General features: G+C 62.5%; 2 protein-coding genes across 5 annotated transcripts; one reads left to right on the plus strand and one right to left on the minus strand.

Moving 5' to 3' along the window:
• Positions 1–9: 9 nt before the first annotated feature.
• HTRA2 (HtrA serine peptidase 2) lies at positions 10–7,082 on the plus strand (the record flags this gene model as incomplete). The annotated part of the gene is made up of 7 exons (XM_042836905.1): positions 10–236; positions 1,130–1,598; positions 1,804–1,836; positions 2,109–2,217; positions 2,747–2,816; positions 6,307–6,402; positions 6,711–7,082. Coding segments are annotated over 7 exons (1,170 nt in total), but the record flags the coding sequence as incomplete, so codon positions are not given.
• A 1,681-nt stretch (positions 7,083–8,763) lies between these two features.
• Positions 8,764–23,008, minus strand: LOXL3 (lysyl oxidase like 3). Of its 4 annotated transcripts, XM_042836909.1 has the most exons (16): positions 22,511–22,599; positions 17,806–18,119; positions 17,154–17,317; positions 16,669–16,880; positions 16,148–16,201; positions 14,085–14,144; positions 13,677–13,896; positions 13,092–13,272; positions 12,630–12,784; positions 11,904–12,077; positions 11,274–11,436; positions 10,784–11,027; positions 10,167–10,282; positions 9,924–10,060; positions 9,561–9,672; positions 8,764–9,370 (listed from the first exon to the last, which is right to left on the minus strand). In XM_042836909.1, exons 1-16 carry the CDS (start codon positions 22,597–22,599, stop codon positions 9,297–9,299), a joined length of 2,469 nt encoding a protein of 822 aa, XP_042692843.1. In that variant the 3' UTR covers positions 8,764–9,296. The 4 variants fall into 4 exon arrangements, with proteins under 4 accessions (XP_042692843.1, XP_042692840.1, XP_042692841.1 ...); XM_042836906.1 differs by lacking the exons at positions 16,148–16,201; positions 22,511–22,599 and adding an exon at positions 22,924–23,008 and having other exon boundaries at positions 8,767–9,370; XM_042836907.1 differs by lacking the exons at positions 11,904–12,077; positions 16,148–16,201; positions 22,511–22,599 and adding exons at positions 11,621–11,776; positions 22,924–23,008 and having other exon boundaries at positions 8,779–9,370.
• Positions 23,009–23,648: the final 640 nt, after the last annotated feature.

Genomic DNA, 23,648 nt, shown 5'->3' on the forward strand with positions numbered 1-23,648 from the left:
CCCCCCGCCCCTCCCGCCGGCTCCCGGCTGCTGGCCGCGGCTCTGGGCGCCGGGGCGGCGACGCTGCTGCTGCTGTGGGCCCGGGAAAGCCGCCGTTCCGCGCTGCGCGCCGCCGTGCCCGCGCCGCCCGCGCCGCCCGTGCCGCCGCCCGCCTCGCCCCGCGCCGCCTTCAACTTCATCGCCGACGTCGTGGAGAAGACGGCGCCCGCCCTGGTCTACGTGGAGATCGTGGGCAGGTACCCCGACTCGCCCCGGCGCGGCTTCGCGGCCGCCGTCGTTGCGCTCGGGGCCTGCGGCAGCCCTGAGGTGCCGCGGCGCTGCCGCTCAGCCGGCCTTACGCTCAGCTTGCGTGCCGCCCGCGTGGGGGCTGCTGAGATGCTGCAGTATTACTGTTTGTAATATTGCAAAATTGCCCCGTTACCTCCTGATCTGCGTCACCGCTCATCGCAGCATCCGGTCGGGTTGGTGCCCGTGGTTCGGCCCGCGGTGGGTCTGTGCTGCTGCTCCCGGCCCCTTTTGCTTGCTGTGTGCATGGAAGTGCTTTCCTGCAGCGTTTGCCTCAGAATATCCCCAAAGGCAGGGTGAAACTAGCTGGTTCTTTCGCCTCCATATCCTCACAGGTTGCTTTGATGCCTTTTTTCAGCAGTTGAGAACCACCTTGAGCCGCTGTGACTTTTTAAAGGTCATTGATAGACTCACAGGGACATTAGCTCATCCTGTTTGGTCCTCATGGCAAAGCTGTGTGTTCAGGTTATATCCCTCCATAGGTCTGTGCTTGTCTTTCTAAAGACTGCAGTGTCCATTGCAGCTCTCTGTTACTGTGCGCTTCCCAGTGCGCCTCCATGGTCCTCATGAGGTGACACTTTTGCCATTGGATGTGGATTTCTGGTTCCTCCTGCTTGCTGCCCCATTGCGTGCAGGGCTGTGCCGTCTCTTGTGATGGACGCCATCACGGGGCTGTGAAGGAGCTCCCACGTCCTGCTGTCATCCGGGCATCCCCTCGCGGTCCCCCGCTACTTCCCGGCCCACCAGGCTGAGCCATGCGGCTGCCAGCTGCCCCGGCCTCCCACATCCCCACCTGTCCCCTCCTGGTCCCCACACCCTCCTGTGACCTTTGCCCACCTTGCAGGCACCCGTTCTCAGGCCGTGAGGTGCCCATCTCGAACGGCTCGGGATTCCTGGTGTCTCCCGATGGGCTCATTGTGACCAACGCACACGTGGTGGCCAACCGGCGGCGCGTGCGGGTGAAGCTGGCCAGCGGGGAGCAGTACGACGCCATGGTGCAGGACGTGGACCAGGTCGCAGACATCGCCACCATCAAGATCAAGCCTAAGGTGCGTGCCACGTGGTGCAGGGGCTCCCTTCCTCGCCTGCCTTCTGCTAACCCGGATCCTCTCTTGCAGCACCCGCTGCCCACGTTGCCCCTCGGGCGCTCCTCCGAGGTGCGGCAGGGGGAGTTCGTGGTGGCCATGGGCAGCCCCTTCGCCTTGCAGAACACCATCACCTCCGGCATCGTCAGCTCCGCGCAGCGCGGCAGCCGGGAGCTGGGCCTGGCCGCCTCCGACATGGAGTACATCCAGACGGACGCCGCTATCGACGTAAGGCACCTCTGCTCTGGGGAAGGGCTCTGGGTGCTGCGAGGCGCAGGGAGGCTGGGCACAGCAGCCTGGGAGAGGGGTGTTTCTGGTTGGTGGTCTGGCTCTTTCTCGGCCTGAGCCCTGTTCTCTGGGCTCTGCCTCCTCGCTGTTGGTTAGTGCTTGAGGTTTGCTTTCGTGGCCTCATTGCTGCTCTCTGTTGTTTCAGTTTGGGAACTCTGGTGGTCCCCTCGTCAACTTGGTAAGTTCTCCTGCATGTGTCCCAGCGGACCTTTTCTCCTGGGGCTGAGTGCCTTCAGTGCAAGCGTCCTCACCTGTGAGGTGGGAAGGAGGAACTGTGTGTGCTTTAGGCATCTTAAGGGGTGGCATCAAGGAATTGGTTGGAGCAAGAGCCCTGCTTGGTAGGACTCATCCCTGCCCAGCCTGCCTGGATGGGACGGGTGCACAGGCTTCAGGTTTTGCAGAGCTCCATAAAGGTGCAGGTTGGAGAACGCAGTGCCCTTTTCCACGCAGGATGGCGAAGTGATTGGGGTGAACACCATGAAGGTGACGTCAGGCATCTCCTTTGCCATCCCCTCAGACCGGCTGCGGAAGTTCCTGCAGAAGGAGGAACAGCGCAAAAGTGAGTTGGAAGCCTCTCTGCTCAGGTGCTGGGGAATGAGGGCAGAATGAGGGTGATGAAAGAGGGAGGAAGCTGTGGGCAAAGCTGAGCTCTTCTTCAGAGAGGTGGGCAGACACAGAAGAGGAAGAACCTTTGGGGACTAGGAAGATTCTCCCATTGGGCGTGAAGCAGTGAGCCCCTCTGCCGTGGGAAGTCCATATGCCATAGATAAGGCTTCCAGGGTTTCCAAGAACTCTGCCTTTTGTCCTTTGTGTTTGTGGTGAGTTGTTTAATGCAGGTTCTTGCTGCCTGGTTCTCACGTTGACATCATGGACTGATATTCTCAAGCAAAACAGTGATATCTTAAACCAAGAAAAGAAACTGTGCAATAGCTATAAAGCCAGTAACTGAAACTGAAATCTTCTGTTGGTAGGGAATCAGAATCACTGCCTTGAGGCGTGCGGGCTCTGTGATGTGCTGGCTCAGCCCTGTGCTTTTTGGGCGCATGTCTGTTTTCAGCACTGTTGTTAGAGGTCCTTTCTGCCCACAGGCTCCTGGTTTGGCAACGCGGAGACGAAGCGCCGTTACATCGGGGTGATGATGCTGACTCTCACACCCAGGTAAGCGCTGTGAGCTCAGCGGGACCGGTCTTGTTGGGAGCTTCTGGGAGGGTTGTCTTCACAAGGTTAAGCATTCACATTCAGAAGTCTCTTTGCTGATGTGTTCAGACTCTTGTGTGTCTGGGGTAAGTTAGAAGCTTGCAAATTTCTGTTTGTGGCAGAATCTGTAAGCAGATAAAACGTCCCTAAATCTGCTGCATCAGTGTGTAATTTCATTGGGAGTTCCATAAAGAGGCCTTGCAACACAACCTGAACAAAGAGCCACCAGAAATGTTGTGTAATTAGCAGATAAGCATTGTGCCAACTGAAAGCTTTTGTGTAAAATGTGTGAATTGCACTCCTGGGAGGAGTGGATTGGTGGTTGAACTGCTGTGGCGCTCAATTCGTGGCAGAATGTGGGACTTTCAGAATAAGAAAGTGCACGTTTGCCTGCAGGAGAGTTGGCTGCTGGGGAAGGAGGCAGGTTGCCTGCAGGCAGGTTGCAGAGCAGGCTGTGCGGGCACACAGCACGGCTGCCTCTCAGTGCTGTGAGGCTCCTGGCTGGCAGGAGGAAGGTTGGGTGCTGCCGCTGGAAAGGAATGGCAGTGCTGAGCAGGACAGCACTGGAAAATGGGAAGGGGATGACCTGCAGGCCTGAGGCTCTTCGCCCTCCTCTCTGTAGCCTGGGAAGAGCACTGTGTTTCCTCTGCATCTGAAGAAATGCTCTGGTTGGCAAAGAGAATTGCAGCCAGACTGCTTGCTTTGGTTCTGCTGGCCTCCAAGACACGGGAGCCAAACCCGGTGCCCAGGGCAGATGCCCTGCGTGCTGTGTTAATGTGCCTTGCTGAGTGCTGGGAGCCCTGCTCAGGCCTGTGAAGAGCTCTGCGTGCCCTGGGACAGCATTGCCACTGCTTCACAGCGTGTTTGCGGCCTCCAAGGTGCAGCAAGCACAGCCGTTCGGGGAGCAGCAGCCCTGCAGTCTCCCCTCTGTGAGCAGCCCTGCTCAAAGGTTTTGTGCCTGAGCGGCTCTTGAGAGATCCCCGCGGCGCAGTGTTGGTGGCTGCCGTGTGCCTGGCAGAAACGCGTTTCAGGGCCAAAGTTCTGGCGGCTCCTGTACGGTTGGTTGTGTTTGTGGACCGGATGCCGTGAGCGGTGTTGGCTCCTTGCTGGTGCGCAGGCAGGGGGAGCCGCTCTGCGCTTCGGCTGTCGGGCGGCGGGGTGAGCGGGGGGCGCTGCCGGCACCGCAGGCCAGCAGATGGCGCTCGTGCTCGCCGTTGGCGCCTGGGGAGCGGGCGGGGCGGCGGGCGGCGCGGAAATGAGGCGGTGTGGAGGCTCAGAGCCACCAGTGCCCACAGAACGGGAGCCGGGGGCGGAGAACGGAGCCCATGTAGGCACCCTATTGCTGCCCACGGAAAGTTGTTACTGAGATTCAAATGGTTCTGTAGGGAGGAGAGGAAAAAAGGCTGGGAAGTGTCTTCTCAGATGCTGTTTAGTATCAAGCTGAGGAAGGGTTGAGCTCCCGCTGCCCTGCGTTACAGCGTGCAATATGTGGGGAGGGAGAAAAGGGCTCTGAAAACAGAGGTGCTGGTTGTTGGAAATGAGTTCTACGTAAAACATGCAGTGCTGGTGAGGCGTGTTAGCAGGGAAGCATTAAAACAGATGAGGTGCTTCTCTGTGCTGTGTGATGGGACTTGCTGGCGTAGGGTTCAAAAGAGCAAGTGGGAAACCTAACAGAAGCAGAGCCTTGCTGCTGTCACGTGCGCAGCAGCAGCAGGCGTGAGGCGCAGTCTCGGCTGCACGGTGTCTGTAGATGTGGCCCTGGTCTGGGCCAGCTGTGTGCGGGGCCTTGCTGGGATGGAGATCATTTCTTTTTTAGAGTCTTGTATGGTTTTGTGTTTTGGATCTGTGACCAAAGCAGTGTTGATAACAGAATCACAGAATGGCCGGGGTTGGAAGGGACCTCAAGGATCACGAAGCTCCAACCCCCTGTTGCACGCAGGGCCAGCAACCTCCATATCTAAGGCTACACCAGGCTGCCCAGGGCCCCATCCAACCTCCAACCCCTCCAGGGATGGACGGGGCATCGCAGCCTCTCTGCAGCTGTTCCAGCCCCTCCCCGCTCTCACAGCACACAACTTCCCCTGACACCCAACCCCAGTCTTCCCCCCTTCAACTTCAAACCGTTTCCCCTTAACATACAACATACCAATGCTTTAGCTACAGCTGAGCAGCGCTTATGCAGTGTCCAGGCCTTCACTGATTCTCATGCTGCTCCACACAGGGAGTGGGCTGAGGGTGGGCAGGAGGTGGGGAGAGGATGCAGTGGGGATTTGGCCCCAGCGATGGCCCAGGCTGCACAATGTTATGCTCAGCACTAAAACTGGGGAGAAGCTTTTCCACAGTAGCTGCTCAGGGACTGGGATGCAGTTACTGTGTTTGTACAGAGACTGCAGAAGGGCACATATGGTTCTGTGTTAGCGAGTGGACTGAAGAAGGAGATTAGTCGTTGTAAATGTGAGCAGTAGCCCTGATAGTTCTGATAGTTCCCACTGGCAGGACAAGGGGCAATGGCACAAGCTGAAATGTGTGAGATTCCAACTGAACACAACAAACCAATGGTTTTAACTGTCAGAGAGGTGAAACCCTGCAGCCTGAGGGGTTGTGAGTCTCTGTCCTTGGAGATACTCAGCACCGGTATGGACAGCCTTGGGCAGCCTGCTCTGGCTGGTGTAGGACCAGCTCCCTTCCAACCTCATCTGTGCTGTAATACTGCGACATCGAGAAGAGATGGCAGCTTGCAAAGCTCAATGAAAAAAAGTACAGTGCAGTTCAGCAGCAAAGCAAGGAGCCGTAACCAGTGGGGAGCAAGGAGCTGGGTGCTGTATTTCCTGGGGTTACAGTGGATCTGAACTGGTGCTGAGGCTGTTTACATTATGCACAGCTGTGAGAACCAGCTGGAGCCTTGCATCCAGTGCTGGATGTGTTGGAGAGAATCCAGAAAGGAGAAGAGAGAGGAGAGGAATTGAGATCTGGGGCTAGAAAAGCTGATCTGGGGGAACACTGCAGGAACTGGGACTGTTTAGTCTAGACTCCAGCAGAGAGATAGAGGTATGCTTCTGCTTGACATTTCCAGCAAAATCAAAAGGATGTAACTTTTCTTCTGTGACCGACCCACAGAAGAGGGAAGTGAAACTTCAGCATGGGAGCTGCAAGTCTGATACCAGGAAAGCTGTCTGAAGTGGGGCTGCTCAGACACAGGACGTGCATCACCAGCAGCTGGGATCCAGCTGGCAGCAGTGCTGGTAGTTTCCAGTTCTCCCTAGCACAGTCAGGACTAGTTTTTGTCAGAAAGGTGGTGGCATTCGAGTGACCCCAGAGTTTGCAGCTGGTCACTTGTGCAAGGGCACAGCAGGAGAGTTCTGCAGCATTTTCCCCAAGCGTGGTCCTGGCTGGATGGGAGCCCTGCTCTGCTTCCCGGCTCACTACTGTGATGCTCATTTTCCCTCTGCAGCATCCTAGCTGAGCTGAAGCTGCGTGACCCCAGCTTCCCTGATGTCTCCTATGGAGTGCTGATCCACAAAGTGATCATCGGCTCCCCGGCCCACCAGTAAGTGCTGCCTGGTGCCTCGGGGTGGGAGAGCGAGTACACGGGGCGGGACGGGTTTAGCTCTGAGGGCTTTGCTGCAGAGCAGCAGGGGTTGGGGCCCGCAGAGCAGCAATCTGCAGCAGGAGCCGAGTGGTGGAATGTGCTTGGGCTTGGCATCCCTTTGACCAAGCTACCTGTGGAGCTGAAGGAATGCCTGGCACAACAGCCCCAGCTTCCTGAAGTGCCTGGCTCTCCTTCCTTCCTGGAAGACGAAGCCGCAGACAAGCGTCTGCTTCACTTGCCATGAATTTCTTTCCTTCTCCCCTCAGGGCAGGGCTGAAGGCGGGCGACGTGGTGCTGGAGATTAACGGGCAGGCGACGCGCCGTGCCGAGGATGTGTACGAGGCAGTGAGGACTCAGCAGAGCTTGGCCCTGTTGGTGCGGCGCAGCTACGACACCTTGCTGGTGAGCGTCGTCCCTGAGGTCACAGAGTAGCTGTGCTGCAGAGCAGGCCGCTGTCTGCTGGCTGACTGCGCCGGCCAGGAGCCGAGGACGCAGGACTGAGGCACATCTGTGTGCCACTGGGGAGAGACTGGGAGCTTGCGAGGGCCTGGAGGGGCCAGGCAGGGGGCAAGGCACTGGGGCAGACTCGGTGTGAAACCACTCCCCTCCGTGCTCAAATAAAGTGCTTTTCTAGGTGCCGTGTGGCCTCCTTTCCCTGGCACACGGTGTCCCAAGTATGACCTGCAGGTAGCTGGGCTGTGAGAGCCGCCTCCTCCTGCCATTGGGAGGAGCGGTGATCTCCTCTGTGCCAGGGGAGAGGTGTCCTGTCACCTCCTCAGCATCTGTGGTCTGAGCTGTGGTCCGATTCCTCCATCCGTAACGTGTGGCTCCTGGGGGCACCTTCTCTGCAGGTGAGAGCGGCCCTGGAGCTGCAGAGGGGCTTCCTGGGGAGAGCCGTCACTGCCTCCCTCCCTGCGCAGGCTGAGCTGCTCCTAGCCAGATCTCACTGCTGTGGCTGCTCCCTGAAGCCTTCTGGGAGTTGGCTGACGTCCTCTGGGTCAAATCACTTCCACGTGGAGCAAGGACTCCAGTGTCAGTGCCCGCGTCTGCACGCTGAGCGCAGCTCTCTGGGTCGCGCGGGGAGGATCTTCATTGTGATGGCTGAGCCAACCTCGGATCTGGCCGGGGCAGCGTATGGCCAGCCGGAGGTGCAGGAGGACCTGTGGGAGCTGTGCGCGCTGCCTTGGCGCCGTCTGTCTCTTCCCCCCCCCCCCCCCCTTCCCTCCCCCAGTTGTCTGTCAGCACCAGAGCGCCGCGCTCCCACGCACGGAGGCGTCCCGGGGGACCCGACCGGCCCTTCCCCGCTGCCTTCCTCGCTTGCTCCCTCCCCGTCCTCTGCAGCTGGCGGCCAAGAGCTGTGCTGAGAGGGAGCAGCTCGGGCTGTCCTTGCTTTCCTGGAAGAGCCCCGCTCCGCTCCAGCCCCAGCGCTCTGCCAGCGGCCGTGGGAGGCGAGGAGCGGGGAGCGGCGCTGCCCGGGGCGCTGCAGTGACCCGACTCCAGCGGCAGGAATGCGAGCAGCGGCCGGGCTGTGCCCGCGGAGGGGCTTTTGCCCCCCGTTGGTGCTTTTAGATGAAAGCAGCACAGTTCCTTGGGGGGCTGTGGCGGAGGGCAGCTCCCAGCGCCGCTCCCGGCGTTCCCCTTCTGCCGCCCAGAGAACAGAACAGGGCTCCTTTCAGGCTGGCCCTGGCCTCGCCGCTGGAATTTGTTCCCCGGCGAAGCCCAGCCGCGGGAGGGGCGGCAGCGCGCAGGGGAAATAGCTGGGACGTTTCTCACATAGCTGCTCCGGCAGCGCTGACCGCAGCGCTTTCCAGGGCCGCGGCCAGGGTCTGCCCTGCTGCGTGCCGGCGGCCCGAGCTGCTCCTCCGTGCTGCTCTGCAGACGGGGCCAGAGGTGCTGGCTGAGGGATGAGGGCCGCGGGAAGTGAGGTGGCTCCCGCTTACCTGAACCTCGTTCCCCACATCCGTCCAGTCTCGCTGGCTCAGAGGGGCTTTGCTCCCCCCGCGCCGCTCCCTGTGGGGCTGCTCCCATTGGAGGCAGCCCGGAGCTGCAGTCCCTGCGGGGCTGTTGGGAGTTCGCACTGCTTGGGATTCCTGCCGCATAACATCTGTGTTGCGTCTGGCGCGGGGCATCCTGTGCTGCGCTGCGTCGGGGCTGAGCCAGGGTGGCCCCATCTGCTCCTGCTGCTGTGGGCCTCCCGCAGCCCCAAGAGCTGCTCTGGGGCATCTCTGGGCTCCCGCAGCCCCTTCTTCTGCCCTGCAGAGGGGCAGCTCCTCTACCCCGTGCAAAGCGGCCCCCCGGGCTATGCTTCCTCGCTCTTCCTCCCACCCTGACGAGGAGTCAGCAGGATACAGAACTGACATCTTTATCAAGAAAATAAAATTACAACTAAGACACGGGTGTGGGAACTGCTGCCGGGCAGCCAATGGCAGCACTGCTGTGCAGGGCAGCCACACTGTCTGGAGATGGGGCTGCTGGAGCGCGAGGGCGGCCGGCCCTGAGCAGGGATGGGGGTCCCCGGGTGGGGTCCTGCTGCCTGAGGCGGGCAGAGCCCCAGAGAGGGTGGAGCAAGGTGAGGGGAGCTGGGGCTGGGGAGCAGGAGAGGCACAGCTGGGGTGGTGGGGCCTCCCCGGATCGTACCCTTGTGCTGCAGCCTGACTGGGGTGCAGCGTCTGGCCAGTGGTCGAGGGCTGGAGGTGCGGTGCTGAGGGCCCCCAGCCCCGGCAGTGAGTCCTGGGCAGTCCCTCGCGCAGTGCAGGCTGTGATGGGGCTGTGTGAGCCCCCGCCAGCCCCACAGCAGCTTCCTCCTGCACGCAGGGTGAAAGAGGGAGATGGCGTCTCCCTGGGCCCGGGCCCTATGAGATCTGGTTGTTCAGCTGCCCCGGGTACTGCTCGAACCGCCGGCTGGCCTCCTCGCTGAGCGCATCACCTGTGTGATAGGGTGAGAGCTGTGGCTCCGGTGCTGCCTTGCCACCATCTCTACTTGTCCCCAGCAGCCCCAGCTCCTTCCTCTGCACCTGCCCACACCCCACTGCCTGCTCAACCCCACACCCTGCCCACGGCTCTAATTATTCCCAGCCCCGGTGTGCCTCAGCCTGTGCCACGTCCCCAGTTGTTACCGATGTGACAGCTGTGCACCCAGATGCGGTGCCCGTCGTATTTGCAGTTGCATTTCATGGCGTTGTTGGTGAAGTCGCTCTCTGCCACCTCAAAGTTGGGGTTGATCACCACCTGTGGGGCAAGCGTGAGTGGGTCACACAGCCCTGCACATCTCCAGGCAGCGGGGCAGGCACAGTCTCCCCGTGCTGCAGCTCCTGGGGCTGTGCCTCCTGTGAGGACCACAGGGTGGAGGTGAGCTCCAGAGCCTGCCCCGCGAGCTCCAGAGCCTGCCCAGCCCCGCGGCACAGCCCACTCTGTGCACTCTCAGCACATCCTATGCATTGCCACTAAGGCTGTGAGGGGCTGGGGCAGAGCTGCAGCACCTGCAGGATGTAGTTGCCTGGCTTGACGTCAGTGATGTCAATCCACTGGCAGTCGATGTCGTGCCGGTACAGGTCCCAGCAGCCCACCGTGATGCCCTGCTCCCCAAAGTTGGCACACTCGTACCGCTTGGCCACATCTGAAGGCAGGAAAAGAACACGGCTTGTCCCTCCCACAGCCCCTGCATGGGGGGGACGCAGCGGGGACCCAGAGCTTCGTGGTGCCCCGCAGCCTCACAGCCCCACCTTCCTCGCACTCGGTGTCCTCAAGGCAGAAGCTGGCTTTGTGGCCCTCAGCCACCTTGGTGCCGTTGGGAGTCAGGATGTCGTAGTGGGTGAAGATGTCCATGCTGTGATAGTGCCTGTGAGAGAATGCACAGCGCCCGCTGCCCCAGAGCCAGCCCCTCAGGGAGGGCGGAGGGGCGGAGGGGTGGTGGAGGAAACCCCCGGAGTCGCGTGCCCATCCCTGCTGCTCAGGAAGGTCAGCACGGCCCCTGCTCTGGATGCAGCACAGCAAGGCTGAGGCACAGCTCAGCCTCACCCAGGGCTGGGATACGGCTGCCACCAGTCAGACGGCCCAGACAGGGGAGGTTTCCCCAGGGCGCAGCCTGCAGCCCAGCCTTAGCGCCGCTCCTCCAGAGACAGCCCTGAGCCAAACTGGGGAGAACAGCATTAGAGCCCTCACCCAGGCTCTGTGCCTTGCGCAGCGCCGCTGTGACCTGGCATCACCCTCACCCTGTGGCATTGCTCTCTTCCTGTAGCATTACCCTCAGCTTGTGTCACCAAGCCCTGCACAGCACCATCAGACCCAGCCCAGGCCATTCCCAACCCGCCCGCCTTCCCTGCCCCTGCCACGCACGCACCGGTGACACTCGTGCCAGACCCAGGAGTGCCGCCCAGCCTTGGGGCGAAAGTCAGCGCGGCCGTTGTTGTGGATCTGGGAGGAGAAGCGGAGCAGACGGCGGTGCCCGTAGGGCCAGTTGGCGTGGCGGGCTGAGCTGGACAGGCAGTTCTCCTCGGCGGCGCAGTACAGCATGTGCAGCGGGCGGTCCTCGATGTACGCCGTCTCCTGCACCAGCGGGGCGTGCAGCAGCAGGTCGGAGGCGGCTGGGGACAGATGGCAGCTCAGGGCTGTATGGCCGCCCCAGGCAGCGCAGTGCGGGGCCGAGCCAGCTGGGAGAATGCATTGGCCCCACCATTGGGGCACAAATCGAGCCTACGGCCCCACCCCCTGCAGCTTACGGGCTCTCAATCATCATCCCCTGGACCCACAGCCGCGGTGCCTGCAGACACCACGGCCCGCAGCCCCATGGCTGGTTGCCCCCATTGCCCGCAGCCCCCACGGTCGCTCACTTTCAGAGCAGATGACGCCCGCGGCGAAGCGCGTTCCCGTGTTCCTGCAGTTCAGGCTGCTGCCGTGGTGCTGGCAGTGGTTCAGGGACAGCTCGTGGCCGGCGCACTTCACCCCACTCAGCACCATCTCTGTCACGTTGCTGGCATCCCAGTACCACGTTTCCTGGGGTGGGTGAGAAGGCCGGGCAGGAAGCCATTCATGCTGTAGTACCCCGGCCTTGCACCCGCACACCCACAGAGACCCCATCCCACGGCACGGATCAGCCGCATCCCATCGCCCCGCGCAGCCCCGAGGCGGTCAGGGCAGCACCAGGGATGGCCACCGCACCGCAGCGCCCCGCACCTACCGTCACCGCGTGCAGGGAGTAGCCCAGGCCCAGCTGGCGACAGACCACCATCGCCTCCTTGGTGGTCCAGCCGTCGCTGCACACAGTGCCCCACTTACTGCCACGCTTCACCTCCACGCGGCCCTCGAACTCCGTCCTCCCCCCGGCCAGGCGGATCTGCGGGAAGCCCTGGGGCCGTCATCACCCCGCAGCGCCCCGCTCCGCCGCCCCCCCGCATCTCCATCCCCGCAGAGCAGTGGTGCTGCTGTCTCGCCTCCCCGGCCGTGCTGGCTCTGGCACCTACTTGCAAGCCGTGGTTAGCGAATCCCAGCCCCAGCTGGCGACAGGCGACCATCGCCTCCAGCGTACCCCAGCCTTCGCCGCACACCAGGCCCCAGCGCGGCTCGTCCCCTTCCGCAGCCCCCACCGCCACCTCCACGCGCCCCTCGAAGCGGCTCCGGCCCCCGCTCAGCCGAATCTGCGGAGAGACGCAGCGGCTGCAGCGCCGTCACCGCGAGCAGCGCCCCGGTGCAGCAGCAATGCCCAAAGCGGGCAGAAAGATCCATTTCAGAATGGCATTCCCATTTCTGAAATGACAGGCGTGGGAGTATTAGAACGGTTAAGAAGCCCAAAGTGGATGAGATGAGGGGGCGCAGCACGCTGAAAGGCGCCGATCCGTTCGCTCATTTCATCAGCAGTCCCCAAAAAAATCTCTCACAGCAATTTTTTTTGGGGTGCTTTGGGTGCGGATGTGGCAGCGGCAGGCAGAGCTGCACAGTGTGAGGGATGCTGCTGAGCCCCACAGCCCCCTCCCATCCTGCCTCCTCACAGGGCAGCGTGCGACCCCTGAGATCCCCACCCCCCAGGGCAGCCCTCGTCCCAGACCAGGGGGAAACAAGGGAGCCAAAAGGGTTCGGCAGGGGACATCCTACATTGGGTCCCATGTGACCCCACGCTCTCTAAGTGCCACAGACACCACTGCCATCCCTCAGTCCCCCTGCAGACTTGCAGCCCCCCCCATGGCACGTACCAGGTTCTCGTAGCCCATGTAGGGGATGTTGCAGCGCACGGCCGCGTCCTCCGTGTGCTTGCAGTCCTCCTGCGTGATGTTCTTGAAGGGGCAGCTCCAGAGGGACTTCTCAGTGCCCAGGCACTGCACCTCGTTCAGGTGGATGGGCCCCGTCCCTGCAGAGGAACGGCAAGGCTCAGTGAAGCAGCACAGGGATGCTGTAGCCCTCCCATCCCCACAGCCCAGCCCTGCCCTCCCCAGCTGCCACCAGGGGCAGACCGGCCCAGCCTTTCCCTTCCCCTGCCACGCTTGCGCTGGTGACACTCAAGCCAGACCTATGAGTGCCACCCAGCCTTGGGATGAGAGCCCCAGCTCTGGAGATGCTCAGGGCAAAACCCACACCCTGCATCCAGGCGCCCACAGGGCACGTCCAGCACAGAGGGCTGAAGGCAGTGCCTGTCCCCCCTGCCACAGCACGCTCACCTTGGCCCATGCGTGCCCCAGTGAGGGCCTCCTTGGCGCTGCCGAAGCCCAGCTCGCGGCAAACCACGCTGGCAGACAGCAGATTCCAGCGGTCATCGCAGATTGTGCCCCACTCGTTGTTCTTCAGCACCTCCACACGGCCCTCCCCAGCCTTGGCACCGCCTTTCAGCCGGATCCGTGGCTGTGGGGCAGAAGGGTCAGGGCACAGCATGGCACGGCACGGTGCAGCACAGCATGGCACAGCATGGCCAGCATGGTGCAGCACAGCATGGCACGGCATGGCACAGCGCAGTGGAGCACATGGTGCAGCACAGCATGGCATGGCACAGCACGGTGCAGCACAGCATGGCACGGCACAGCACAGCGCAGTGGAGCACATGGTGCAGCACAGCATGGCACTGCATGGTTAGCACAACACAGAAATGGCTGCCACGACTCCGTGATGTTCAGGGGCAGGACACCATCCCCACCTCCTGCCCTACGGGTTCCCTGCACCCTCGCTCTCAGCCAACTGAAGGCACAGAGGGACAGAGCCCTGCGCAGGGCAGCAGCTGTGGTCCACCGCAGGAGCCACCCGAGGCTCACCTGGCTTTGCTGCTGCTGGCGCTGCTTCTTCTTCTGGGCGCTGCCAGTGACAAAGAGGGGCCCGGGCAGGCAGCTGACAACAGCGGGCATGCCAGTGCTGCAGGCTGCCGAGGAGTTGCCCCGGTAGAACTGGAACGTGCACATGGAGATGTGCACCTCTGTCCCTGTACAGGACACCGAGTGCAGGCGGTAGTTGAGCTGCTGCCGCTCTGCAAACAGCCTGCAAGGAGAGAGCAGAGCCTGAGGCGCAGCCAGCAGAGCAGAGGTGTCACCTGCCTGCAGCTGTACTGTCCCTGGGTGCCCACCCCTGCCTGCTCCATGCTCACGTCCCAGCAGCGCAGGGGCACACAGCCTCAGCAGTGCTGAGCTGGGATCCTGGCACTCAGGCTCTCCGCTGGAGCCATTTACCTCTTCCTGGACCCTAAGTCCTCCCTGCGCTTTTGTTTAGGCTGAGATTTGGAGGCCAGCCTGGAAAACAGAAAACAACCGTGAAGGTGGCCCAGATGAAGCAGGCCGCTCGGGAGCCTCACGCGTTCCCCTTCACGTCATGTGTGGATACAAAGCATCATCTGCTGCCAGCAATGTGACACAGCTGTCCTCCACAGCAGAGATGCAGTTTCCGGTCCACATCTCACCAGGAAACTGTGACACATGCAGCAACATCCTGTGCTGCTTTGGCAACAGCAAAAGATCAAACAGCAGCGCAACAATTTGATCTGTTGGGTGCAAGTGAGATGTGCCCCTGTCCTCATCTGGACTGCAGGCAATGTCACTGTGTGCTCCAAGGGGAGCAGCACACCCAGCGAGCTCGGCAGGAAAGAAGTGTGATGGGAGCACAGACCCTGCACAGACGCTTTGTTTTTGTCCTGCTTGGTGGGAGGGAGAGGCTGAGCAGAGCTGCAGCTCCAGGGAGCAGGAGAGCAGAGCCCCAGAACGGGGCAGGGGATGGGCAGCACCCAGAGACCAGGCACAGCCAGCCCCATGGCAGCTCTGTGTCAGCCTGCATGGCCCCAGGGCACTGCGCAGGCAGCCAGGAACCTGAGGCACAAGAACATCCAGAGGACATCAGCTCCCATCAGCACTTATGGGACCACAGCTGGATCCTGTGCCCCCACACAGAAGGACATCTGCAGAGGGCGCAGGGACAGACGGGGCTGGGAGAGGTGGGTGCAGCACTGCTGTGAGGAGGAATAACCAGAGGACAGTTTGGTGCTCGGGCAGTGCTGAACCTGCACTGACACGGGGCTGCCAGGGAGCTCTGCAGAGCTGACAGAGGCGCACAAGAGGAAGCGGGCGTAATTTGCAAGAAAAGGGTCGTATTGGATGCAAGGTGAACATTTTCCCAGTGAGGGTCATTCAGCACTGCAGCAGAGGACTGTGAGATCTCTGTCCTCAGAGGTTTTCAGAAGACAAATGTATAAAGACCTGAGTGCTGTGGGAGAGGATGGACCAGAACCCTGAGCCCCCTTCCAGCTGGGATTACCCTGTGGCCCCGCAGCCTGAGATCAGCCCAAAGCTGCTCCTGTGCCAGGCACAGTGCACTCCATCCACACGGGAAATGCCCACACAACAGGCACCAACCACCCAGACAAAGGAAAAAGAGCAAATTGCAGCAAAGGACATTGATGAGAGCTTGAGGAGATGCTGCAGTCTGACCCCCCTGGATTTCCATCAACAGCGCAGGCTCTGCAGCTCTGCCTCAGCATCACAGCAAAGGGCCCAGGATTGGGGCAGAGTGCCTTTGGCACCACGGGAAGTAGTGAGACCAGGGTGAAGCTGTTTGCTGGGGGCAGAGCAGCTGCTCCACGTGCTGCTGGGGTTAAACAGGAGGTGCCACACATTGCCCAGGCTGTGGCTGCAGCCTGCATCTCTGCCTCCACCACCAAATCTGGCAGCAGCAGTGCAGGGTCAGAGGGAAAGAGCAGCTAGGCCTTCCCTGGGGTCATGCAGGATGGCAGCAAAACGATGGTGAAAGAGACCCCAGGTGGATGCAGATCTTGGGACAAGGGCTGCCACACTGTGCCTGCACTACCAGCATTGCTGAGCAAGCTCCTCATCCATGCGAGCTCAGACAAATGGGAGGTACACGGCCTTTCCAGCTTCCCCACTGCAGAGATAGCTCCTTCCCAAGGCCTCCCTGTCCCCACAGGGCACAGCACAGGGTGCTCCAGGCCTCTCTACGCCTTCCACTCAGACCCTGCATCTCCAGCACCTGCCCAGTGCATGGGATGAGGCTGCTCTGCCTGGGGAATGACCGGCCTGGGAAAAGAGCATCTCTTCAGGGGGACAAGGGACCACGTGTACCAGACAGGTCCCATCAGGATGGACTCATCCCGCTCAGCACAGCCCAGGCCCTCAATCTGTTCCAAGCAGATCCACATTTGTAGGATCTACTCAGACAGCAGAGAACGGTGGGGCAGGACAGCCCAGCTCTGCCCAAGGCACAGCAAGGCTCAATCCCAGCCCCTTACCTCCTGCCTGGCCTCGTGCTCCGGCCCCTCGTCCTGGCTGCACGCTTCAGCCGCCTGCAGGGCAACACCGTGGCTGCACCGTCAGCAATGCACACAGCACTGACCCACACTGTGGGCAGCACAGCCACAGCCACACGCTGTGCAGCACACCCACAGCTGTGCCCAGGGCAGCCCACTCATGGCCAAAGCCCAGGACAATGCGCAGCGGTGCTGCAGCAGCAATCCTGCCCAGCTCAGCACAAACCACCCCTCAGCACAGGGTTCCCCACACTTCCCACCAGAGGGAAACATGGGGATGCATGACTGCCAGAGACCAAACCCAGCCATCTTGGGCAGAGATGTACAGGGAAGACCAACAGCCGTAACTCCCAGCTGTGCCATGGCCCCCAGCTGGGTTTGCAGTGCCCACGTGCCCTATAGGACCTGGGCAGGCCGGGGGGATGCTGAACAGCACAGCCTGCTGTGCCCCAGGAGCGCTCCTGCATCCCCGGTCCCACAGGCTCCCAGCCAGCCCCACTTACTTGTAGAAGTTCCTGTTCACCTTCTTCTCGGTGGGGAAGCCCATCATGCCGCAGATGACGCGGCTGTTCTTGCTGTCCCAGCCCTCATCACAGATCTGTGCCCAGCCATCCTTGTAGCGCACCTCCACGATGCCCTCTGTCACTGGCAGCCGCCGCTGGGCCCCCGACACCACGGCACGCAGACGGACCTCCTCCACGTGGCTCTGCTCCGTCTGCAAGGCATGTCAGCCCCAGCAGCTGGCACCCCGCGCCCAGCACTCTGCCAGCCCCTGCCCAGGGTGTCCCACAGAAGAGGGCCTCCATCCCTGGGGAGGAGCAGGGACAGGCAGGTCCCACAGCCCTGCAGGAAACCTCCAGTGGCACTGAGAAGCCGAGTGCCCAACTCCATCCCACGCAACCCTGGTTACAGGGTGCATTTCTGGGAGCGCAGCAGGACACGGCTGCCATCCCTTCGCGGCAGGGCAGGCCGTCTGCAGCCCCCTCACCTCGATGACGTTGGAGTCTTTGAAGCCTGGGATGCGCTCATCCTTGCAGATGACGCCCGCATCCTCCTCGTGGCTGCAGTCGCTGTTCCCCCAGCCGCGGTGTTTGCAGTCCCTGATGCTCTTCTCGTTCCCCGCACAGTTCACATTGTCCAACCAGATCCGCCCTGCCGCACACCGGGGATGGGGTGAGGGGGATCAGAGCCCATGCAGCAGCCCCCAGAGCAGAGGAGGTGCTGCCACACACGGCAGTGTGGGGACTGGGGCAGCACAAAACTGGAGCCAGGCACACAGAAAAAGAAGGCTGGAAGGTGGAGGGAGTTTCCAGCAGACACAGAACATGAGCAGCAGGGGGACTGTATGGCACCTGGCACCTCATCTGCACTCAGCATGCCGCACCACTCCACGCACCCTCACAGCACAGCCCTGCAGCCACCCGCAGCACCCAGAGAGTTGCACAGCCCCACAGTGCAGCGCACACAGCCTCCCTGGGCATGGGATGGACACACATATGAATGCACACGTAGAGGTTCCCGTTCTGCTCTGCACATACACACGCACGCAGGCACACACACGTGCACATTCATGCAGACAGAGCCCTGCTCGGCTCCAGCGCTGCACACACAGACCCACGGCCTGGTGACCCCCATCTTACCAACTCCTTTGCCATACTTGGCGCTGTGGGCCCAGCCGGTGGCCCCCATGAAGCCGAGCTGCCGGCACAGCACCTGCGCGTTGGCCAGCGTGAAGTCATCGTCGCAGATGGTGCCCCACTCCTCATTGTAGAACACCTCAATCCGGCCCTCGTTGTGCTTGCGGGGATACCCAGCCAGACGGAACTTCAGCGGCGGCACGGAGCTGCGCGTGGGGCCGGGGGGGGTGGGCTGCGCGCCGCTGCCCCACATGCACAGCCCGCCCAGCAGCACCAGCAGCTCCTGCCAGGCCCTCGCGCCGCAGCGTCCCATGGCCCTGCGGGGAAACGACATCAGGGTGCGCGGGAGAACCGCGCCGCGCGGAAACAGCCGCTCAGCACGCGGCTCTGCTCACTGCCAGCACACCTGCGCGGCCCCAGCCAGGGCCAGCCCTGCCGTCGCCCGCCCGCTGCCCAGAGCTGCTGCTGAGCAGCGCCGCCCGGTGCCCCCCCGCGCCTCATCCCCTGAACTCGGCCGCTGCTACCGAAACCGCGCTGTCGGACCGCACCGAGGGACGGCGATGGCAGCAGCGCCCAACAGCCCGCGTCACCCAGAGGAGAGGCAGCGGGAAAAGGAGGAGGAGCTGGAACAGGAGCCGGGCAGCCCAGGGGGCTCGGAGCACCGCGAGCCCTGCAGCCCGGACGGAGCTGCCGGTGGCGAAGGGCTGCCAAGCCGCGCTCCCACCCGCTGTCAGCAGCGCAGCAACCGGAGCGCGCTGCATTTCACCTGGGAGGCGTTTTCTTCAGCCTTTCAGTAACGGCTGGGCTCCTCAGATACCCGCGGGAGATGGCGGCATTTCTGCATCGGCCCCGGCGACAAACAGCGCTGCCGGCTTTTCTCTGTGCACCACCGGAGCGCGCCCAGTCCGCCTGCCCGGCTCCGGGATCAACTCAGCCCCGCGCAGCGCCGCACGGGCGGCCCCAGCCCCGCTCCGGCCCCGGGCGCTCCGCAGCTCAGCCGTCGCGGCGGGCCGACGCCAATCCCTGCAGGGCGCTCACATCAGCTCCGGCCCCGCCGTCCTCTGTCACGGCCCGGGCCGTGGGGGCCGCACTGCGCTGACGGGGACGGCGCCGGGGGGGCAGAACCCCGTGAGCCCCGGGCTTGGCGGTGCTGCCCGCTCTGGTACTGCGAGAACAAAGCGCGGCCCAGCGGGAAGCGACTTTGCGGACAGGCAGCAGGGAAATGCTTTGCTGAACCTTTTAATCGGCCTTAAGGCAGGAGGGCAGAGCCGAGGGCCGGCCCGGCCCGCTCGGGGAAGGCGCCGGGGTTTGCCGGGGGCGGGCGGGGAGGGGACGCGTTTCTTATTTTGCCCACGGGTCAAGGGGGCGCCTCGACCCTCCCGAGCAAAGCAATGTAAATCTGCAGAACTGCACCGCGTGCATGCACGTGCCGACCAAAAAGTGCCCATTTCAGCACGCCCGGTCGAGGCGGCGCACGCTGAATGCACGGAGACCAAAACCTCACCTGCGTATGCAGTGAACGAGAGGCGAGCTCTGCTGGGGCTGACTGCAGGCTGCTTTGCAACGGGGCCAACACGACACCGAAGGGCAGCAGCATAGTTAACACCAATCTCTACAATTCTTCAGAAATGGCCCATGTCACAAAGCTGCTGCGACCTTTTATGAGATCACAGGTCTGGTTAATTGGAGTAACTGTGTTGATATAACAGGCAGAGACTGGAAGGCATTTGATTCATCCTGCATGACCTTTTAATGAATAATTAGCACTCAACAAAATCAGTGCACCTTCCTCTAAATGGATTAAAACCGGTCACCTGCTGGAACTAAAATGCGGCTACAGCTGGGAAGCCACCCGTCAGTGGGGGACTGGAGGGGATCACATGCTTTTCCAAAACAAAACTTCGTCTGGAAGAGGAAAGATGTTCTCTGTCAGTTCGCAAAGATGGAAATGGTGAAAGCACACAGAGCCGCAATGGACCAATGTGGGCTGATGCAGCCACATCACTGCCCTCGGCCAGAAGGGACACTGAACAGCCTTCAGTCAGGAACAAAGCATGCAGGCAGAGACCAGAACACAACGCCGGGGAAAACACCCAGTGTTTGTGTGGCCACAGAAACCACCCCATGCCCACAGTCACAGTCACTATGGGCTCAGGGCTTGGTACACTGCTACGGACTGGAAAGAACCACCAGCACATGCAGGGCTGCCAGCCCATGGCCAACGGCCCCAGCCCACACCCTGACACCACCGGTGAAGGAGGGAGCCGTGCAGCAGCGCCAGCCCGCAGCAAACCCCCCCAGCCACTCCCTGACACCCAGCTGGTGCTGCCCTGGGACACAACCCTGGTGTCGCCCTGCTCTGCACCCACAGCTCAGACAGCCCAGCCCTTGCGTTCGGCAGCTCTGTTACTTCTTCTCTTCACAGTCCTTAGTTGCTCCTGAATCTGCACAAAACCCCCCATCTCTCTGCATGAACCCCACTCAGCCCTGCCACACATCCCGCTACCTGAGGAACGCCCTGGTGAGGTCTGTGCAGGACTGCAGCACATCTCACGCCGTATCCAGACTGTGGCGGCAGACAAACCCCCTTTCTGAGGGGTTGTGCAGAGCACTCCTGCCCCCCCCCAGCACAGTGACGGGGCTCGGATGCATCCCGTTGGGCAGAGCAGGCTGTCCTCAGCAGACACATCCGTGGAGCTGGAGAGCAGCCCTGCTCCTTGCGCCTGCCCAGGAAACCTCAGGAATGTCCCAGCCAGGTGTGCGCTGGGCCTCTGTCACCTCCTGGTGGACACGGGGCTGGGGTTGGCAGTGGGCACCTGAGAGCACCACAGGGCTCAGACTTGGGGCACTCTGCACCCCTGCCCCACTGCAGCGCCCCCGTGGTGCAGCACTGCTCGGTTTGCTCCCAACCAGCCCCACCGCTCTGCTCTTCCCGGCGGACTGCGAGGGCTCCCATTCCCAACACCTCTGTAGGAACTGCATCCTACAGCCAGCCAGCCTGCTGCCCTCATTGCTCCACTCCCCTGGCAGAGGGGCTGCTTCCTCTGGGGCCTTGGCCATGCCATGGGGGAGAACTAAGAGACAGTGACAATGGGGCAGGGGCTGAGCACAGGGGATGCTGGCCCCAAGGATTGCCATCCAGCACCCGCAAGTGGAACAGACTCAAGGGGCAGCTGGAGCAGATCTCCCAGCAGCTCAGTGAATTGGCTACGTGTGCACATCAGCAGCCAGGCACACATCATTTCTGCACCGCAGGGACTCAGCAGTGCTGCGCAGGAGGCCTGCAGCATGCATGGGCAGACAGAGCAAAGCAGGCCCTGATGCGTGGAAGGGCTCAGAGACGACCGACCTGGGACACCCGTCTGCAGAAGGAGGAAGCGGCTCCCTCTGTTTATCTTTCCTTGGTAGGTCAAGAGGTGACACGATCACACTCTTCCAGGGCCACGCTGGGGCATCTCTGGGAGCCAGGGGTCACGTCCCCAGCAGAAGGTCTGGTGGGTCTCATGGTTCCAGGCACCAGGTTCTGCTCCCTCCCCATCTCCTGGGGCCTCAGAGCCTGGCTTCCTGCTCCAGCCCTTTCGCAATCCGGGCTGCCTGGAAGGCCTCCATCATCCTCCCACACCTCGGCAGTCCAGGGGGGCTGGAGCAGAGGTCCATGACAGCTCCTGCTGTGCCGCCTGCAGGGACCCCACGGGACAGGAGGAGCAGGGGACGCAGAGCCACAGCTAGGGCAGGGAGGAATGAGCTGAAGTGCTCCTAGGAGTGCTGGGGAGCAGCCCAGCACCACCATGGCAGCCCTGCACACTACTGGCACTCCTCACACCACCACCTCCCCGCGCACTGAGCTGGGGGCTCCCTGTCCTTTGCTGCTCAGGAGGCAGAGTGCCAAATCCTTGCCCTAGCGCTGTGTACCTCCATCCCAAGCAGTGACAAGGAGAGCCTCAGCTGGGGATAGAGCACTCTGCTGCACTTGGGGCTGCACCTTCCTTCCCCTCCAACTCTGAGCCCTCTGGATTGCCCGATGTCCCCCATTCTGCTGTCACCCTCTAAGTCAGGGCATAACAGATCCTTGCAGTTCCCGATACCACTCTGTTTCCCTGGGATACAGCAGGGCCTCCAGCTTTGCCTGCTCTACTCTGGGCTCCCCTGGGTTCCTCGGGGCAGGCAGAAAGGGGAGACCTCAGAATAATGTGCAGTTTCTGGGGAGCAAGCAGTGAGTTGGGAGGCAGCTGGCTCAGAGCTGCTGGGAGGGAGAAGTCCGGCTCTGCACAGGAGGATGGCTGGGAGGATGCAGTACCACCACCACCATCTGACCCAGGCCCCCCAGCCCTCACACCTCACGTCTCTCCATCCATCCTCTCTTCCAAGAGCCACAGCAAATTCCACCTTCGCTAAAATTCTGTCTTTCTTCTGCCCTTTGTAAGCCGCAGATCAGCAAACGAGCATCCTGAAGCCAGAACACTGTCAGGGATACACGCAGCACCCTCTGACCCGCTGGATCCTCTGGGCATCCCTTCCCAGCAAGCACATGCAAAGCGCAGGCAGTCTGCGTGACATAAATCCTCTCACCCTGCCAGACACGGACGCACAACTAAAACATTACACAGTTCCCCCATCCACTGCTGCCGGCACAGCACACAAAGCGAGCTTTCTGCAGCGGACACGAGGCGCTCTCCTTACAACCACAGACGGGGAAAGTCCATCTCACCGCCCCGCGCAGACGTGCGCTGACATCCGGAGCTCTGAGGCAGTACGGACACGTCGTGCCCCGCACGCAGCCCCCGCGGCCCCATTCATTCCCCGCCGGGAGCCGAACCGCACCCCGAGTCTCACTCCGCGCTCCCGGCCGTGCCGCTCCCGCACAGCGCTCCGTGCGAGCCGCGAACCCCCACCGCGCGGCCCACAGAGCGCACCCACGCGGGACGGCCCCGCTCCGCGCCGGCGGTATCGGCGGTATCGGCGGTATCGGCGGTATCGGCGGTATCGGCGGTATCGTCTCCCGCACTCGCCCCGCGCCGCAGCCCCAGCACTGCCCTGCGCTCCGGCACGGCCCGGCGCGCCCACTGCCCCCTCCCCCCCGGACCGGTTCCGCTCCGGTCACCCCGGCAGCCCCGGCCGTACTTCTCTCGATCCCTCGGCTACACGGCGGCGAGAGGCAGAGTCCGTCCGTCCGTCCGCCCGTCCGTCCGAGCGCTGCGGAGCCGGGCTGTGCCGGGCCGCGCTGAGCCGCTCCCTCCTCCCCGGCCCGCCCCGCGCACTGCCCGTGTCAGGGGCCGCCCCCCACCCCCCGGCCCGCACCGAGCAGCCCCGGCTCCCAGCCCGCAGCCCTCGTGGCGGGGACGTCCGGCGGGAGGGGTACGGCAGCTCGGGAACCCCGCACTCCCGAGCTGCTCCTTTCCCCCGGCGGCTCCGCTGCACGGCTGCCGCTGCCCCCGGGACGGAGCCCCTGCACGGGACCGACACCGCGGCCCTCCCCTGCAGGGTCCCCGTCTCTCTCCGCCCCGGGACCCACAGTCTTCCGGGGACCAGAACCGGCTGCAGCCGCCCCTCGGAGCCGCTCTCGGACACGGAGCAGCGCGTCCTGGCCAGGCACGGGGAAAGCAGGGACTGCCCGTGTCCCCACTGCTCCGGGTACCTCGGCCACTCTTTAGCCTCTTCCCTGCCCTATGGGTATGGGACGGCTATGGAGAGGGAGCCTCCCGTGAGCCCTTCGTCCCTCCGTCCCTCCTTCCAAACTCTTTCCCCACGACCGTGGCAGGACAGACAGACGTTCCTTCTACAGCCCTGCTGGCATGAGGAGCCCCCAGAGACCCATAACGGAGCCATTGCCACAGGAGACCCCATCC

This window comes from Centrocercus urophasianus, unplaced genomic scaffold (genome assembly GCF_019232065.1).
Source record: "Centrocercus urophasianus isolate 14NV4802_14NV808 unplaced genomic scaffold, USGS_Curo_1.0 seq_648, whole genome shotgun sequence".
In the NCBI taxonomy this organism is placed as follows: Eukaryota; Metazoa; Chordata; class Aves; order Galliformes; family Phasianidae; genus Centrocercus; species Centrocercus urophasianus.

Coding starts and splice junctions, on each gene's coding strand:
- LOXL3 (XM_042836909.1), bottom strand. CDS start 22,599: ATGAATGGGGCCGCGGGGGCTGCGTGCGGGGCACGACGTGTCCGTACT. Junction 13,897..14,084: donor GACTTAGGGTCCAGGAAGAG/GTAAATGGCTCC, acceptor CTCTCCTTGCAG/GCTGTTTGCAGAGCGGCAGC. Junction 10,283..10,783: donor GTCTGGCACGAGTGTCACCG/GTGCGTGCGTGG, acceptor ATTCTCTCACAG/GCACTATCACAGCATGGACA.